This window comes from Salmo salar, chromosome ssa10 (assembly GCF_905237065.1).
Source record: "Salmo salar chromosome ssa10, Ssal_v3.1, whole genome shotgun sequence".
NCBI lineage: Eukaryota > Metazoa > Chordata > Actinopteri > Salmoniformes > Salmonidae > Salmo > Salmo salar.
The window spans coordinates 104,436,286-104,456,360 of record NC_059451.1 but is presented as its reverse complement, the minus strand read 5'-3'; the positions used below and the strand labels follow the sequence as shown (position 1 = coordinate 104,456,360).

General features: G+C 43.9%; 1 protein-coding gene across 1 annotated transcript in view; it reads right to left on the bottom strand.

The window, feature by feature from the left end:
• Positions 1-20,075, bottom strand: part of LOC106561400 (neural-cadherin) — a 97,748-nt gene that overhangs the window by 66,845 nt on the left and 10,828 nt on the right. The window contains exons 2-7 of the mRNA XM_045688749.1: positions 14,948-15,145; positions 13,385-13,610; positions 12,760-12,964; positions 11,365-11,476; positions 6,673-6,922; positions 77-219 (exon numbers count right to left, since the gene is read on the bottom strand). Of these exons, the coding sequence (XP_045544705.1) occupies positions 77-219; positions 6,673-6,922; positions 11,365-11,476; positions 12,760-12,964; positions 13,385-13,610; positions 14,948-15,145 (1,134 nt within the window). The remainder of the gene's footprint in view (positions 1-76; positions 220-6,672; positions 6,923-11,364; positions 11,477-12,759; positions 12,965-13,384; positions 13,611-14,947; positions 15,146-20,075) is intronic.

The window sequence follows — 20,075 nt, the reverse complement described above, 5'->3', positions numbered from 1 at the left end:
TGTATATTAGGAGTGCTATGAAAGGCCAAGGAGAACATTTTAAATGTAAATTATAAAGTAACAAAGTAAGTGTCACCTTTCTGGCTGTCGATGACAAAGTTGCCCTCCTCGTTGCCAGCTGTAATTGAGTACACTATTCCATCACCATCCGGGTCCTTAGCCAGTACCGTGGCAACGAGTGTGTTGGGGCCTGCATCCTCGGAGACAAAGGTCCGATAGCTGGTGAGGGATAGGAGAAAATCATTATGTGTACAATAACAATACAGACAATAGCACACAGGCCTGATTGCACACACACATCAGATCAAATCAAATATGGTTTGTCACATGCACCAAATACAACAGGTGTAGACCATACTGTGAAATGCTCACTTACATGCCTTGAACCAACAATGCAGTTCAAGAAATAGAGTTGAGAAAATATTTACAAAATAAACTAAAGTACATTTTTTAATAAAAAGTAACACAATTAAATAACAATAATGAGGCTATATACAGGGGGTACCGGTACCGAGTCAATGTGCGGGGGTACGGGTTAGTTGAGGTAATTTGTACATGTAGGTAGGGGTAAAGTTACTATACGTAGATAATAAACAGCGAGTAGCAGCAGTGTAAAAACAAAGGGCGGGGGGGTTCATTGTATATAGTCCGGTTGGCCATGTGATTAATTGTTCAGCAGTTTTATGGCTCGGGGGTAGAAGCTGTTAAGGAGCCTTTTGGTCCTAGACTTGGCGCTCCGGTACCGCTTCCCGTGCGGTAGCAGAGAGAACAGTCTATGACTTGGGTGACTGGAGTCTTTGACAATTTTTTGGGCCTCTGACACCGCCTAGTATATATTGTAGGTCCTGCATGTCAGGAAGCTTGGCCCCAGTGATGTACTGGGCCATACGCACTACCATCTGTAGCGCCTTACGGTCAGATGCCGAGCAGTTGCCATACCAGGCGGTGATGTAACCGGTCAGGATTCACTCCATGGTGCAGCTGTAGAACTTTTTGAGGATCTGGGGACCCATGCCAAACCTTTTCAGTCTCCTGAGGGGGAAAAGGTGTTGTCGTGCCCTCATCACGACTGTCTTGGTGTGTTTGGACCATGATAGTTTGTTGGTGATGTGGACACCAAGGAACTTGAAACTCTCGACCCACTCCAATACAGCCCTGTCGATGTTAATGGCAGGCAGTTCGGCCCTCCTTTCTTGTAGTCCATGATCAGCTCCTTTGTCTTATTCACATTGAGGGAGAGGTTGTTGTCCTGGCCTCACACTGCCAGGTCTCTGACCTCCTTCCTATAGGCTGTCTCATCGTTGCCTACCACTGTTGTGTCATCAGCAAACTTAATGATGGTGTTGGTGTCGTGCTTGGCCACACAGTCATGTGTGTACAGGGAGTACACGAGGGGACAAAGAATGCACCCTTCAGGGGCCCTTGTGTTGAGGATCTGTGTGGCAGATGTTGTTGCCTACCCTTACCACCTGGGGGTGGCCCGTCAGGAAGTCCAGGATCCAGTTACAGACTGAGGTGTTTAGTCCCAGGGTCCTTACCTTAGTGATGAGCTTTGTGGGCACTATGGTGTTGAACGCTGAGCTGTAGTCAATGAACAGCATTCTCACATAGGTGTTCCTTTTGTCCTGGTGGGAAAGGGCAGTGTGGACTGCGATTGAGATTGAGTCAACTGTCAATCTGTTGGGGCGGTATGCAAATTGGAGTGGGTCTAGGGTTTCCGTGATGATGTGGTTGATATGAGTCATGACCAGCCTTTCAAAGAAATTCATGGCTACCGACATGTGTGCCATGGGGCGGTAGTCATTTAGGCAGGTTACCTTAGTTTTCTTGGGCACAGGGATAATGGTGGTCTGCTTGAAACATGTAGGTATTACAGACTCGGTCAGGGAGAGGTTGAAAATGTCAGTGGAGACACTTGCCACTTGGTCCACGCATGTTCTGAGTACATGTCCTGATAATCCGTCTGGCCCTGCGGTCTTGTGAATGTTGACCTGTTTAAAGGTCTTACTCACATCAGCTACGGAGAGCGTGATCACACAGTTGTCCAGAACAGCTGGTGCTCTCATGCATGCTTTAGTGTTGCTTGCCTTGAAGTGAGCATAAAAGGCATTTAGCTCGTCTGGTACACTAGGATCACGTCACTGAGCAGCTTGCGGCTGGGTTTCCCTTTGTAGTCCGTAATAGTTTGCGAGCCCTGCCACATCCGACGAGTGTCAGAACCGTTGAGGGCATGGTGGGATTTCTTATAAGCGTCCGGATTAGTGTCCCACTCCTTGAAAGCGGTAGCTCTCCCCTTTAGCTCAGTGTGGATGTTGCCAGTAATCCATGGCTTCTGGTTGGGATATGTACGCACGGTCACTATGGGGACGAAGTCATCGATGAACTTATTGATGAATCCAGTGACTGAGGTGGTATACTTCTCAATGCCATTGGATGAATCCCGGAACATATTCCAGTCTGTGCTAGCAAAACAGTCCTGTAGCATAGCATCCACGTCATCTGACCACTTCAGTATTGAGCGAGTCTCGAGTACTTCCTGCTTTAGTTTTTGCTTGTAAGCAGGAATCAGGAGGATTGAATTATGGTCAGATTTGCCAAATGGAGGGCAAGTGAGAGCTTTGTATGCATCTCTGTGTGTGGAGTAAAGATGATTGAGAGTTTGTTTTCCCTCTGGTTGCACATGTGACATGCTCGTAGAAATTAGGTAAAACGGATTTAAGTTTCCCTGCATTAAAGTCCCCGCCCACTAGGAGCGCCGCTTCTGGGTGAGCATTTTCTTGTTTGCTTATGGCCTTATACATCTCGTTGAGTGCGTCTTAGTGCCAGCATCAGTCTGTGGTGGTAAATAGACGGCTACGAATAATATAGATGAAAACACTCTTGGTAGATAGCGTGGTCTACAGCTTATCATGAGATAGTCTACCTCAGGCGAGCAATACCTCGAGACTTCTTTAATATTAGACATCGCGCATCAGCTGTTATTGACAAATAGACACACCAGACGTAGCTGTTCTATCCTGCTGATGCACGGGAAACCCTGCCAGCTCTATATCCTCTTGAGGATACCCTAGGATAGGGGGCGCCACAGCGCATTTTGAAAAAAAATCGTTCCCATTTTCAACGGCCTACTAATCAAACTCAGAAGATAGGGCATGCATATACTTATTATATATGGATAGAAAACACTCTAAAGTTTCTAAAACTGTTTGAATGGTGTCTGTGAGTATAACAGAACTCATTTGGCAGGCAAAACCCTGAGACATTTTCTGACAGGAAGTGGATACCTGATGTGTTGTATTGACTTTAAACCTATCCCATTGAAAAACACAGGGGTTTAGGAATATTTTGGCACTTCCTATTGCTTCCACTAGATGTCGCCAGTCCTTTCACAGTGGTTTGAGCCTTATAGAGTCAAAACTCAGTGAATGACAGGAGTTTGAAATTGGTCACAGGGGATGGGCCATCACCATTATGACGCCGGCGGCCATGTCTGCCCCCACCTTTGGAAACGGTTTTAAAGGCCATGACATCATCCCCCTCGAATCTTATTGGCTCTCTTGGTGTTAGAGGCCCTGAATATTTATTTTATACAACGTTTGACATGTTTGAACGAACCTACATGCGCGAGGATTGCTTTCATTATGAAGTTCAGAGCTGCGCTTGGAGAGAGCCATAGGACGCGCTACCAACATCAGGCTAATGGAACGTGAAGTATGGACTTTTTGACCGAAAATACATCTGTTGTGGACCTGGGATGCTTTCTGATGAAGACAACTAAAGGTAGGCGATTATTGACAATATTATAGAAGATGAGATGGTTCATACTGTTGCGTCCAAGATGGCGCCGAGCACTGTATATTAGCTGATTTTCTGAGTATCGCATCTCCTTTTATCGCAAAGTGTGATTACCCAGTAAAGTTAATTTAAAATCTGGTATGACGGGTGTTCTCAAGAGATATTCATCTATAAATGTTAGATTGACAATATACATTTAAAAAATCGTTATAGTATAGCAATTTATTGAAACGTAGCATTGTTTACCGGGACGCTTTTGAGGGGAAATTAGGTAGTCAACGTCAGACAGAGATGTAAAATGCTGTTTTTATATATAAATATGACCTTTATTGAACAAAAGAATGCATGCATTGTATAACATGATGTCCTAGGGGTGCCATCTGATGAAGTTTGTAAAAGGTTAGTGCTACATTTAGCTGTTTATTGATTATATGTGATGGAAGTGGTTGGTCGGAAAATGGCTATGAAGCTGCTTTTTACGATGGACTCATCTAATATAATCTAATGATTTGCTTTTCCTGTAAAACCTTTTTGAAATCGGACGACGTGGGTCGATTCAGGAGAGGTGTATCTATAAAAAAAAATATATATTTTTTATTTTTGTAAAAAATTATGATAATTTTTTAATGCTAATTGGCGATATGATTTTTCGCTGGATTTTGATCCCGCTAACGGGATCAGATGCTCAAGAGGATATTATCCATGTTGTCATTCGGCCACAACTCAGTGAAACATAAGATAATACAGTTTTAAATGTCCCGTTGGTAGGATCATCTTAAAGATGTCTGTCTGTGTGTGGAGATGCACGCATGCACACACACACACACACACACACACACACACACACACCGTGTACTGTATAGACTGTATCAAGCACATAGTCAAAGAATCAGCAGACTGATTAGAGTTATGAGCCTGGCTTCGCCTGCCACTTTGATTTAACCCCTACTCTGAGCCGGCCAAAGACAAATTATCATGTTTGCTGGGATGTTGAACTCATTGAACAAATGGGCCTTTCACAGAGCCAGCCCACTCTGTGACATTTGATCAGTGCCTTTTAAAATGTTAACAGTGATTTTCTTGCTGTGTGGTGTTGGGGACTGGGATAGCCAAGCCAGGAACAAGAGAGTAATAGACTGGTGAAGTGGGATGATGGGGTAGAGAGGCTTGTTCACTTGTTTGGTAGAGGATTGAGAGATGGAGAGAGGGTGGAGAGGGGGTTGGTTGGAAAGCCATGCTTAAGGGGGAGGAGAAAAAGCTTAACAGTGAAATGACACGGGCAGTAATATGTGGAAGAGAGAGAGGTACAGAGGTATAGAAAGAGAGAGAGGGAGAGAGAGAGAGAGAGAGAGAGAGGTACAGAGGTATAGAAAGAGAGAGAGAGGGAGAGAGAGAGAGAGAGAGAGAGAGAGAGAGAGATAATAGACAGGAGTATAATGTAAGAGGAGAGGCAGAGTTTGAGAGAGTGAGTTTAAGTTGACTCGTCAGCAGAATGCAAACCTGTGTGTGTGTTTGTTTGTGTGTCTCCAATGTGATTGATGGTTTTCAGAAGAACGCTGATGGGTGATTAATCTCCGCCAGCTGTGACAGTCGCCGTGGCAACATGAGTGACCTGTAATCTGTCACCCGGCTCAAAGGGCACTTCACGCGCCTCCAGACGGGACTGCTCAGGCATCTCTCCGCTGAGTATCACTCCTCCTATCCTCAATGTATCTCTTCCTCTTTCTCGCTGATCTAAAGAGATGATACCACACGAAACTTATCCTGTCTGTCGGTTCTTAACACTTAGACATGAGAGGGCATCTTAGATGTGCTGGCGCTCTAGTGAAGGTCTCTGGCACATCACTGACAGTACAAGACCTGAGTCACTCAGAAGAGTTAATGCAGCCAGCAGATGTGAAAATCTTCAAAACTGTCCCCCTCCTCCCAGTCAGCTTTCCAAAAACACCTTCACCCACTTTACACATGGTTCCCTCATTTTGATTCTAAGATGCCTGTATGGTATTACCTCTTAATTGGGTAGGGTGTAATCTGTGTGATGTTTGTTAGGTAAAGTTATGTGCAGTATATTGGGGTGGCAGGTAGCCTAGTGGTTAGAGCATTTGGGCCAGTAACCGAAAGGTTGCTGGATCGAATCCCCAAGCTGACAAGGTAAAAATCTGTCATTCAGCCCCTAAACAAGGCAGTTAACCCACTGTTCCCTGGTAGGCTGTCATTGTAAATTAGAATCTGTTCTTAACTAACTTGCTTAGTTAAATAAAGGTTAAACATAAAATATTAGTAACAAGTATATCAATTGATCTTTTAAATCTGTCACTACTACTATATTATAGAAGAGCACTTCACCATACAGCTAAAATGGGACGACGGGAGAGGGATTATTCTGCTAAACTGGACTACTGATGGAGGGGGAGGGGTTTTAGTTATTTTCTGATGGAGGAGGGGGTTGTAGTTCAATACTGATGGAGGAGGAGGGGGTTGTAGTTCAATACTGATGGAGGAGGAGGGGGTTGTAGTTCAATACTGATGGAGGAGGAGGGGGTTGTAGTTCAATAGTGATGGAGGAGGAGGGGGTTGTAGTTCAATACTGATGGAGGAGGAGGGGGTTGTAGTTCAATTCTGATGGAGGAGGAGGGGGTTGTAGTTCAATACTGATGGAGGAGGAGGGGGTTGTAGTTCAATACTGATGGAGGAGGAGGGGGTTGTAGTTCAATTGTTATTGTTCTGTATTTTGTTATGCTATAGGGAGGGTAGCTAATGCTTTTGCAACAGCTAATGGGGATCTTAATGAAATCTTAAAGTACAGTATGGTCTACTGATGTTGGGGGAAGAGGTTATGGGGTTTGTAATGTACAGTAGACCTTCATATTCACTCACACAGTCTGGGAGAACTCTGGGGCCTGGTCGTTGACGTTGGCCATGCGGATGCGGATGGTGGCGGTGCCCGAGTGAGGCTCCTCCCCGTTATCCACCGCCATCACCACAAACTCATACAGGTGATTGGGCCTCTCGTAGTCCAGACGGCCCGCAGGGAAGATGGTTCCGTGGGGAGAAATGCTGAAGTCTGGGCTTAGAGTGTAGTAGCTGAGCTCCGCATTCAACCCAGAGTCACAGTCACTGGCTAACACTGCGGGAGAGGTACAGGACGGTTGTATTCATTAGGCACCAAATCGAAGAAAAGGTACTGAAAACAAGAGGGGACTAGCTGAACATTTCCAATAAGAAACACAAATTTCGGTTTCCGTTGCAATATGTTTTTCTATGGTGTGCCCAAATTAACACAACCCTGGTCTCTAAGGTCGCAGTCTGGAACAGAAATCTGATGAATCTGTTGACATGTGTCGGCAGAGCTGCATGCGAGCATCTATTTATTACTGTAACAACAGAATAAGGAATAACAGCAGAAACTTGATTTAAAATGTGATAAATAGAAACCGATAAATACATACATTAGATGTACAGGGTGATACATTGTGACTCATTGTGAGCCTGTATAACCAATATAAATCAAAGTAAAGAGTTCAGAGAATGTTCTATATTGTTCCAATCAAATCAAATTTGATCAAATCAAATCACATTTTTATTTTTCACATACACAGGATACAACAGGTGTAGACCTTACAATGAAGTTGTCACGTGCTCCCTCTCTGGCCTCTAGGTCACCAGGCTGCTCGTTATGGCGTACACCTGTCACCATCGTTACGCGCATCTGCGCATAATGACACTCACCTGGACTTCATCATCTCCCTGATTACCTTCCCTATACATGTCACTCCCTGTGGTTCCTTCCCCAGGCGTTATTGTTTCTGTTCCAGTGTCATGTCTGTGCGTTGTTAGTGTTTATTGTTTTGTTTTATGTTGCGTTTATTTATTAAAACACTCACTCCCTGAACTTGCTTCCCGAGTCCCAGCGCACATGTTATAGAAATGCTTACTTACAAGCCCTTAACCAACAATACAGGTTTAAGAAAAAATAAGTGATAAGAAAGTATTTACTAATTAAACTGAAGTAAACAATAACTAAATAAAAAGGAAAAAAAATCAGAAAAAAAATCAGAAAAATTACTAATAATTAAAGAGCAACAATAAAATAACAGTAGCAAGGCTATATACAGGGGGTACTTGTACAGAGTCGATGTGCGGCGGCACAGGTTAGTCGAGGTAATATGTACATGTAGGTAAAGGTAAAGTGACTATGCATAGATAATAAACAGAGAGTAGCAGCAGCGTAAAAATAGTCTGGGTAGCCATTTGGTTAGCAGTTCAGGAGTCTTATGGCTTGGGGGTTGAAGCTGTTAAGAAGCCTCTTGGACCTAGACTTGGCGCTCCGTTACTGCTTGTCGTGCAGTAGCAGAGTGAACAGTCTATGACTAGGGTGGCTGGAGTCTTGGGCAATTTTTTGGGCCTTCCTCTGACACCGCCTGGTATAGAAGTAACCTGTTGGGGCTAGGGGGCAGTATTGAGAATTTTGAAAAAAATATGTGCCCATTTTTAACGGCCTCCTACACCAACTCAGAAGCTAGGATATGCATATTATTACCAGATTTGGATAGAAAACACTCTGAATTTTCTAAAACTGTTTGAATGGTGTCTGTAAGTATAACAAAACTCATATGGCAGGCAAAAACCTGAGAAAAACAAAAGAATTTTGTGGCTGTACTATTTTTTCGAGTCATTGTTAATAGATCACACAGTGAGAAAGGATTCATTTCGCACTTCCTACGGCTTCCACTAGATGTCAACGATCTTTATAAAGTTGTTTGAAGCGTCTATGATGAACAGAGACCGGATGACAAGGAAGAGAAGTTGACCTCCCTGGGATGTCGTCACTTCATTATTGCCTGCACCTGCGCAATCATGTGATGCGAGACATTTTTCAAAAACGTTTTTCAAGACACAGGAGAGGTCGGGTTGAAACATTACTGATGTTTCACGTTAAAAATGGCTCTAAAGATTGATGCTAAACAACGTTTGACATGTTTGAACGAACGTAAATAGATTATTTTTTTTACTTTTCGTTGTGACTCCCCCCCCCCCCCGCCCTACTTTTTAGTAGCCACCGAAGCCTAACAACTTGGAGTTATTTGGACATCAATTATGAACTTTGTCGAAAGAAACCACATTTGTTGTGGACCTGGGATTCCTGGAAGTGCCAATGGATGAAGATAATCATAGGTAAGGGATTATTGACAATAGTATTATTGATATTACATGGTTACAAGATGGTGCTAACCTGTATAGCCTAGCCTATTGTTCTTAGCACAGCACCCGGTTTATTGCAAAGTGTGATTTCCCAGTAAAGTTATTTTGAAATCTGGCAATGCAGTAGCATTTACGAAATGTTAAACTATAATTATTTGAATGACAATATTATAATTTACCAATGTTTTCGAATAGTAATTTTGTAAATTGTAACGTTGATTGACCGGAAGCATTTGAGGGAGAAAAAAATTCAGAATTTCACCGCTACTGTAAAATGCTGTTTTTGGATATAAATATGAACTTGATGGAACAAAAAATGCATGTATTGTATAACATAATGTCCTAGGAGTGTCATCTGAGGAAGATTGTCAAAGGTTAGTGCATAATTTTAGCTGGTTATCTGCTTTTGGTGACGCCTGTCTTTCAATTGACAAAACATTACACACAGCTATTTTCAATGTACTCTCCTAACATAACCTAACTTTATGCTTTCGCTGTAAAGCCTCTTTGAAATCGGACAATGTGGTTGGATTTAGGAGATGTTTATCTTTGAAATGGTGAAAAATAGTTGATTGTTTGAGAAATTGAAATTATTAGATTCTTGCAGTTTTGAATTTCCCGCCATGGTCTCTTGACAATAAATCCCAATACCGGGCAGGGATCCCCAACCTGTTTAGGATAGGGGGCAGTATTTTCACAGCCGGATAAAAAACGTACCCGATTTAATCTGGTTATTACTCCTGCCCAGAAACTAGAATATGCATATAATTAGTAGATGTGGATAGAACACACCCTAAAGTTTCTAAAACTGTTTGAACGGTGTCTGTGAGTATAACAGCACTCATATGGCAGGCCAAAATCTGAGAAGATTCTATATGGGAAGTGCCCTGTCGGACCATTTCTTGGCCTTCTGTAGCCTCTTTATCGAAAACACAGGATCTCTGCTGTAACGTGACATTTTCTAAGGCTCCAATAGGCTCTCAGAAGGCGCCAGAACGTGGAATGATAACTCTGCAGTCCCTGGGCGAAAAACAGTAGGTGTTTTGGAAAGTGGTCGTTCTGAGAACAATGACACTGGCGCGCGCATGCATGTGATGACTCCATTTTCTATTTTCAGTGTTTGAACGGATACAACGTCTCCCGGTTGGAATATTATCGCTATTTTATGAGAAAAATCGCATAAAAATTGATTTTAAACAGCGTTTGACATGCTTCGAAGTACGGTAATGGAATATTTTGAAATTTTGTGTCACGATATGCACCAGCGCGTCACCCTTCGGTTAGTGTCTTGAACGCAAGAACAAAACGCAGCTATTTGGATATAACTATGGATTATTTGGAACCAAAACAACATTGGGTGTTGAAGTAGAAGTCCTGGGAGTGCATTCTGACGAAGAACAGCAAAGGTAATCCAATTGTTCTTATAGTAAATCTGAGTTTGGTGAGTGCCAAACTTGGTGGGTGTCAAAATAGCTAGCCATGATGGCCGGGCTATCTACTCAGAATATTGCAAAATGTGCTTTCACCGAAAAGCTATTTTAAAATCGGACACCGCGATTGCATAAAGGAGTTCTGTATCTATAATTCTTTAAATAATTGTTATGTTTTTTGTCAACGTTTATCGTGAGTAATTTAGTAAATTCACCGGAATTTTTCGGTGGGTATGCTAGTTCTGAACAAAACATGCTAATGTAAAAAGCTGTTTTTTTATATAAATATGAACTTGATTGAACAAAACATGCATGTATTGTATAACATAATATCCTTGGAGTGTCATCTGATGAAGATCATCAAAGGTTAGTGCTGCATTTAGCTGTGGTTTTGGTTTTTGTGATTTATATGCTAGCTTGAAAAATGGGTGTGTGATTATTTCTGGCTGGGTACTCTCCTGACATAATCTAATGTTTTGCTTTCATTGTAAAGCCTTTTTGAAATCGGACAGTGTGGTTAGATAAAGGAGAGTCTTGTCTTTAAAATGGTGTAAAATAGTCATATGTTTGAAAAATTGAAGTTTTTGCATTTTTTAGGTATTTGTAATTCGCGCCACGCTATACCATTGGATATTGGTGAGGCGTTCCGCTAGCAGAACATCTAGATGTAAGAGGTTTTAAACCTAACTCTAACCCTTAACCTAACTCCAAACTACTAACCCTAACCCTATTTGTAACCCTTACCCTAAACGAACCACTAAGCCCAAAATGTCCTTTTTCCTTTTTAGGACCGGCCAAATGTCCTCACTTGTCTGAATTCTCCTTTACTATTCTTTACTATTCTCGTGAGGACATCTGGTATAGTAAAACACACACACACACACACACACAGCACACAACACACACTTAATAAAACAGAGCTGCATTCTCATCTTACCTTGCAGGAGAGAGGTTGCTGTGGTGACTGTCTCAGAGACTCCATCAACACTGTAAATGGACTGGAGAAATTCTGGGACACAGTCGTTCTCATCCGTTATCACCACCTGGACCTGCTCAGGGGAAAGGAGAGAGAGAAGAGGGGATGAGGAGGAAAAGAATATGGGGAAAGTTGGAAGGGAGAGAGACAAGAGGGGACAGGTGACAGAGAAGAGGGGGAAATAAATGGAAAATTAGCAAGTCTTTCGTAACCCATAGTTCTACATCTAGGACACAGAAGTGAGACATTTTGTTAAGACTCTATATAAAATCCTGTGGGTATAATGCTTTACAACTTGTTATAAGCGCATTTAAGCCTTTATAATGTCTTATAACAAGGCTTATAACAGGTTATGTTTTTATGTATCAACATCTTAACTGACTCAAAATAACTGGTATTTCGTCGAGATGATAATAAGTCATTATAACGGGGTTATTGATGCTCATGACGTCTTACAATGCATTATGACTGCATTAGTACATTTTTCTCCTCCCAGCATGACATTTCAGTAAACAATAAGTAAATTGTTACTGAAATATCATACTGGGAGGAGAAAAACTAAATTGCACTTTAGTTTCTAAAAGTTGCCACCTCAACATTTCCTTTATCTTCCAGCTCATGAACTCTGCTTCTAAAATGGAAATGTCCTGACCTGTCTTTTTGGCAGAACTAGGCCCTTAGCGCTGCACCCGTACTCACTCTCTCTCTCTCTCTCTCTCTCTCTCTCTCTCTCTGTCACCGTCAGAGTGTAAAGCGTGAAGTGACAGCTGAGTAATAGCACTGAAAATAGCTGGAAAGGTTTCCTACAAGGCAACACTCTACGTCCAACAGACCAAGTCAGATATAAAGTTCTGTTTTCTATCTGAAATGGGGAGTGTGGAATAAATGTCTGACATGATAATTGGATGACAAAATCATTTACTAAATAATTGAGAAGGTTTAAATAAATTCTGGTAAGCAAACTGACTTCCAGCCTGAATTCTATAGATGGCTGTCTGGTTGAGTCATCTTCATGGTTGCTATAGCTTTGCTCAACACCTCGTGACAGTCTTTACTGTACATACAACACTTACCCTGAGACATCGATAAGAAAGTAGTGTGACAAATTTGAGATTTAGGTGTCCAGACCATCCCTAGTTTCACAATGCCTTCCTTCCAAGTCCCGTTCTTCACTGGATCGAATGTGAGGAAGTCTGGAAATCGAGGCTAAACCAACCCCAACACACACACACACGCACGCATGCATACGCGCACACACACACACACGCACACACACACATACACACACACACATATACACATACATCCCTCCTTTAACCCCATACACACCCCTTGAACACACACTCCATCACTAACTTCTATGGCGCTGCTGAGGCCCCCTGGACCCTCGCTGGCCCTGACCATGAGGAGGTATCGTCTCTGGTCATTCTCATAGTCCAGCGTGCGGGTCAGGCTGATCTCCCCCGTCTCCTGCTGCATGCTGAACAGGCTGCTGGGGTTGATCAGCAGGCTGTAGGTGATTGGCTGCTTCTGGAAGGAGATGGCCAACACCACCAGGAAGCTTAGAGGAGACAGAAATATGTCATTAACAGTATACTAATAGTGTAGTGCTACAGTTCTGCACCAAAATAAGTGAAGTTGTGCCTATGGGACCAAGGATGTTCCCAATGTTGTTGTTTTCTCTGATGTCACAATGTGTGATATTGTAATTAAATCCCTAATCCCCATACAGAGTTGAATTGCAATGTCTGTGAACATGTGCGTGTGCGCGTGCGTGTGTGTGTGCGCGTGCGTGCGTGCACCTGCGTTAACACGTTGAGTGTGTATGCATCTAGCCTGGCCTCAGATCTGTTTGTGCTCTTGCCAACTCCATTGCTGTCATTGTCAAGCCATGTTTGTGTGATAGCACAAACAGACTGGCACTCAGGCTAGTGTATATCTATGTCATATGTGTATAAACCTATACACTCCCAGTACTCACTGCTGTCCCTCTGGGGTGTTCTCTGGTATGGAGATACCGTAGGACACGTTGGTGAACTGTGGTGCTCTGGGTCCTGCGATGACCGACACCATGGCCGGAGCACTGCGGCTTCCCAGCCTGTCAAAGGCCACCACACTCAACAGATACTCCCTGTCTCTCTGCAGGGGGAGACCCGTGGTCAGGACGTGACCACTCTTCTTGTCCACTGCAAAGCAGCCATCACCACCTGTTAGGTACATCAATCAGGCAATACATATATTAATTAATCAATCAATCAGATTTATTTGTAAAGCCCTTGTGTGTTGTGGCATTGATGTGAAAGGCATATTTGACCTGACTTGACCTGATTTGACTTGACTAGATGAATAGACAGGGTAATATATCCATATTAATGTATTCTTTCACAGTAGCAACATCCTAATCCTAGTCTTGCTGTAAATCCATGCACGTACAGTACATTAGAGTAACATACAGTAAGGCTACCAACAATCACACTGTATAGAACGAGGTCAAATGTAAGCCAGTAGACCTTGCTGCTGCGCAAGAGCAGGACTGTCATCCTCTTTAGATGAAGAGTTAAACCTACGGAATGTTTGGAGGATTAAGTCATATAAATCATTGTTAAATCTGATTTAAAAATTCTAAGCGGGTGGTTGCTGGTTTCCATTTAGATTGTACCACTTGGGGCTCATCTGATGTCAGTGCTTAGTTACAATTCATCTTCAACATCTGTTTGAGTAGAATGAGGAAAGAGAAGGGGGTCAATCCACTCAAAAAGTGGTACTGGTGGGTTTGACTGGTCATTTGGCGAGGGTTTTATCGGTGGCAGTGCACTGAGTTCATGCAGGTCAGAGAAGAGTGGCAGACGGATAAGCCCACCCCTCACTCCAGAACCCCCTCCGCAGCCCGCAGGGGCTCCACAGATGCAGATCTCTTGACTGGCCCCAGTGGTGTAGTGCTATTTTATTAGGCACCAGAGCACATTTTCTTTTTTTATTAGTCTACTGTATGATATCATTTTAGAATACACACATACTACAATGCATAATGCAAATGTAATGACTGCCTATTCCTGCACATAGTGGCTCAAATAACATGTTATATAAGGCCTACCTTATTATAAATTAGGCTTTCATCACTGTCAATCATGAAAGAAAAATTTTCACGTTTTACGGGTGAAACGTCCATGAGCCATCTGCATGCCAACCATTTGATCCCAATCACTTTCATGGGATTATGCATTTTGATTTTATTCTTCTTGAATGATGTAAGTTGCATATTTTGTTTCAATCAAAGCATATTTAGCCTAGTTCCGTGGCTGTTGAGTTCTGGCCTCATGAGGAAAAAAATGTAACAAGTAGCCTAATTACGTGGTGTTTTTGGTCTAACAGTAGAGCCTATCATAATACTATGCTATTATATTCGGTTTGCTATGTACCATACTAATGAATCATTAAGTGATCTTGCGAGACATATTGATTCAACTTGAATCTAAATTTAACTGGCTGCACTACACCCCTGGGCTTGGCCCACTGTGTGTGTGTCTATGTGTGCTTTCCGTACCATCGGCCAGAAAGTACTCCACCTCGCCATTGCTGCCCTCATCCCCATCACGGGCATGGAGCAGGTAAACTAGCACCCCAGGGGGGGCCTCGGAAGACACCACAGCCAGGTAGGGGTATGGCTCCATAGCCCACTCGGGGGCATTGTCGTTGACATCTGTCACCATCAGCTTCACCTTGGTCAGGTACCAGTCAGGCCCTTGAGGACAGGAAAGGAGAGCGATATTGAGTCAACTGAAGAGACTAGACCATAGAAATAGAATCCTGTACTTCCTGCTTTACTACTTTTTTTATGGGTACACTCAATACCCAAGCCAGTCCACCCATCAAAGAAAATTGATGGGGATTTCCATTCTAATCATTCTGTTTCTATGAGCTACACACAGTAAACTGCTCATCAAAATGAGTGCAGTCTAGGGCTACATAACAACAGTATCACCGATATAGTTCTCTGATTGATTCTTGCTCTACATGACTAAAGGCCTTTCTGGGAGTGCAGGATGGATGTCACAATGTCACAAGGGTGAGGAGATGGTTCTCCACTTCAGGACAGCTGCCAGCCCAGCAGACTTCTTGAAACCCTGCCTCCCCTGGGAGATTGGCCCAGCCACGAGCTGATCTGCCTTGACCCAGCAAAGCCTATGTGATCCCCCAGGAACTTGGCGATAATGCCTTACGACCACAGACTCTTTGTCACCTGTACACTGCTACTGCCATGCTCCTCCCACGCTGGAATGAATAAGAAGATTCCTGCAATCCAATTATCAATCTGCAGGGAGGAAGCGGGAGTGTGAAAAGAGAGAGAGAGAGCGAGAGAGAGAGAGCGAGAGAGAGAGAATGCAAGGTCTGAGATGTGGATATGGTCCACAGAGCTCAGTTGACTTATGAAGTGAGCTGAAAAGGGCTGAAGAGGATACTGTATTGTTCAGAGCTGAAACTGAAGGACTAGACAGAAAAGCACATTCAAACAATGGGTATGCTAAATATATAATCAAGAATGTTATGGCATTGTCAGGAAATGAAACAGTTTGAATGCTAAGCACGTTTTACAGATATTGAGAGGTTAAGACTAGGACATAGACATATTGATCAAATGGCATCAATTAAATCCACTTCTATGGGACAATCACACTCTCCTCAGTTGTTCTTTGTTTCACCTTAGCAAGGTTAGGTAGCTAGATTCCCACGCACGTTATCCCGGGGTCAAAGGTAACAGAGGATTTGTCTTAAACCTCCTCTGTCTGACTAAAGGCTATAAACGTGTCTCCTGATCTTCAACAATCTAAACAACTGTTGCAGGAAGTAGCTACTGACTTTCACCTTTACTGGTTTCCATGACAGCTGTTGTTTACCAAGGAGAAAACGCTGTATGTCTGCTCTGACCCGACTCTGACCCTCCGTCACTCACAGTCTATTACTCGGTCTATGATGTGCTACACTGTAGTATACTGTATACTTAATGAGTTCGTATGATCTGTCATTTAATTTATGTTCTCATTAGAATATGTCAAAATAGTGACATTTAACAATTGTAGTTATACTTCTCCTAAACTAGTTACATCCCTATAATGACATATCAACTTGTCTTTTTTAATGTATTATCAATTCATGCGAGCTTACATGAATGGTTTGCATCTTTCGTAGCAAACCTGTCACGTCCTGACCGTAGTTAGTTGTTATTTTCTATTGTAGAGTAGGTCAGGGCGTGACAGGGGGTGTTTGTCTGTTTTTGTATTTCTGTCTCTAATTGGAGGTCATATTTAAGTTGATGTTTGTCCCACCTGTTTTTGTGGGTGATTATATTTTGTGAGTAGTATTTGCTCCTCCTGCGTCACGGTTTGTTGTTTTGTCCTTCAGTTTATTTTGGTATTGCATTAAGTTTCACAGTCTAATAAATATGTGGAACGAAACAGACGCTGCATTTTGGTCCGATCATTTAGACAACCGTGACAGAATCACCCACCGCCAAAGGACCAAGCAGCGTGGAATGGAGCAGCGGGACAAATGGACTTGGGAGGAGATATTGGACGGGAAAGGACCCTGGAGGCAGGCTGGGGAGTATCGCCGTCCGAAGGAGGAGATCGAGGCAGCAAGAGCGGAGCGGCGATATTATGAGGCGCTATATCCACCAAGAGGCAAGGACGAGAGGCAGCACCCAAACATTTTTTTGGGGGGGGCACACGGGCAGATTGGCTAAGGCGATTTTAAGACCTGAGCCAACTCCCCGTGCTTACCGTGGGGAGCGAGTGACCGAGCAAGCACCGTGTTATGCGGTGATCACTCACAGCCCGGTGCGCTCGGTGCAAGCTCCTCACCGTTGCCGTGCTAGAGTTGGCCGTCAGCCAGGAAGAAGTGCGCCGGCTCAGCGTATCTGGTCTCCAGTGCTTCTCTTCAGTCCAGGTTATCCTGCGCCTGCTCTACGCACGGTATCCCCCGTTCACCAGCACAGCCCAGTTCGTCCTGTTCCGGCGCTCCGCCCTTGCTTGGCTCAAATAACCATCCTGCCAGGATGGGGTGTGCCAGCTCTACGCTCCAGACCTCCGGTGCGCCTCCGGAGCCCAGTACATCCTGTGCCTCCTCCTTGCACTCTCCCTGAGGTGCGTGTTACTAGTCTGGCGCCTCCTAGGCCAGCTCCACGCATCAGGCCTCCAGTGCGCCTGCCCAGTCCGGGGTGTCCTGTTCCTGCTCCCCGCACTCGCCCTGAGGTGCGTGTTAGTAGTCTGGCGCCTCCTATGCCAGTCCCACGCATCAGGCCTCCAGCGACGCTCCCCAGTCCGGAGCCTCCAGCGACACTCCCCAGTCCGGAGCCTCCGGCGACGCCCCCCAGCCCGGAGACTCCGGCGACGCTCCTCAGCCCGGAGCCTCCGGCGGCGGTCCGCAGCCCAGAGCCTCCGGCGGCGGTACGCAGCCCGGAGTCTTCGGCGGCGGTCCGCAGCCCGGAGCCTTCGACGGCGGTCTGCAGCCCGGAGTCTTCCGCGGCGGCCTTTAGCCCAGAGTCTTCAGCGGCGGTTGGCGGTCCGAAGCCTCCGGCGATGATCCATGGTCTGGTTCCTCCGGACACACAGAAGCGAGGGGATCAGCGGGCGGTGGGGGTACTACGCCCGGAACCAGAGCCGCCGCCATAGACATTAGTCACTCACCCTACCCTCCTTTTGTGGGGGGTTTTTGGGGGGAGGGGGTTGTTGTTTGGGGGGGTTCTGTTCTTGGTTTCGTAGGTGCGGCCAGAGTCCGCACCTTTGGGGGGGTACTGTCATGTCCTGACCATAGTTAGTTGTTATTTTCTATGGTAGAGTAGGTCAGGGCGTGACAGGGGGTGTTTGTCTGTTTTTGTATTTCTATGTTCAGTTTCTAGTTTTGTATTTCTATGTTGGTTTTTGTTTGGCATGACCTCCAATTAGAGGCAGCCGGTTGTCGTTGTCTCTAATCGGAGGTCATATTTAAGTTGATGTTTGTCCCACCTGTTTTTGTGGGTGATTATATTTTGTGAGTAGTGTTTGTTCCTCCTGCGTCACGGTTTGTTGTTTTGTCCTTCAGTTTATTTTGGTATTGCATTAAGTTTCACAGTCTAATAAATATGTGGAACGAAACAGACTCTGCATTTTGGTCCGATCATTTAGACAACCGTGACAGAACCATTCATGTAAGCTTGCGAGATCAAGCTGGCTGTAACGAGGGTCGTATAAAGGGGACCAAGGCGCAGCATGTAGAGTGCTCATAATTACTTTAATGATGACACTTAACCAGAAAACAACAAAACGACAGCCAACAGTTCCGTCAGGTACTACTTACAAAATGGAAAACACCTACCCACAAAACACCATAGAAAAACCCCAACTTAAATATGATCTCCAATTAGAGACAACCCGAACCAGCTGCCTCTAATTGGAGATCATCTCAAAACTCAACATAGAAATAGAAAAACAAGAACTAAACATAGAAATAACAAACATAGACTGCCCACCCATATCACACCCTGACCTAACTACACAGAGAAAAAACAGCTCTCATAGGTCGGAGCGTGACACTGGCTCACGAGGCTACAATTTATATTCTATGATGTCAAATTCCAGTGCACCAAAAATAACCAATATTTCTCATAGTGTAATAGACCTTGCCATATGAGGGTCAATAAAATTTTCTCTGTTGGGTTGCACAAACCAAATACATGCTGAAAATGTTTTCCTATTTCTTTACAGTGCTATACCTATAAGTTTAGCTGGCTCGTGTTTTGTGAAGTGCAGAATACTCTGCAACCCAAGTAGCTAGCTGAGGCGTGTTCTCCACTGAAACACAATAGCTCCAAAGTGTGTTACAGCTCTTAAAATGATTGTTAGAGCACTACAAAAATCGGAATAAAAAGGGGCTTAGCTGGTGGGCGTGGCAGGGGGGGTGGAAGGGGGCGTGGTAAGTCAAATCTAATTTTATTTGTCACATGTGCCAATATGACTGGTGTAGACTTTACTGTGAAATGCTTGCTCACGAGCCCTTCCCAATGATGCAGAGTTTAAACAATGGAGGCTCCCGAGTGGCGCAGAGGCGTCACTACAGTTCCTGGTTCGAATCCAGGCTGTATCACATCCGGCCGTGAGTCCCATAGGGCGTCGCACAATTGGCCCAGCATCGTCCGAGTTTGGCCGGGGTAGGCCGTTATTGTAAATAAGAATTTGTTCTTAACTGAGTTGCCTAGTTAAATGAAGGTAAAATAAAAATATGTCGCGGATGGCTCACGTCTTGCCAGTGTAACGAAATGTTAGCATTTTTAATCAAATTTCCTGCAATTGTACACATTTCTCCATGAAGCTGAGAGACATTTTAGGAGTTTTAAAGCTAATTTACTGCAATTCTACAAATTTTGCCTTGCAGCTGAGAGAAAATGTTGCCGTTTCTAAGAACATTTCCTGCGATTCTACAGTACATCCTCTGCCATGGAGCTGAGAGGACATTTTGCAATTTTAAAGCTAATTTCTTGCAATTCTATGCATTTTGCTATTGCTAATGCTATGTTCTATCTACACTGACAAATTTGGGAATTTTCAATTCTCCCTGACTCTCTAGCTTTTATTTTGGTGATGGCTAGTATTATATTATTTTATAATATTATAAAAAATATATATAGAGGTCCATTATCT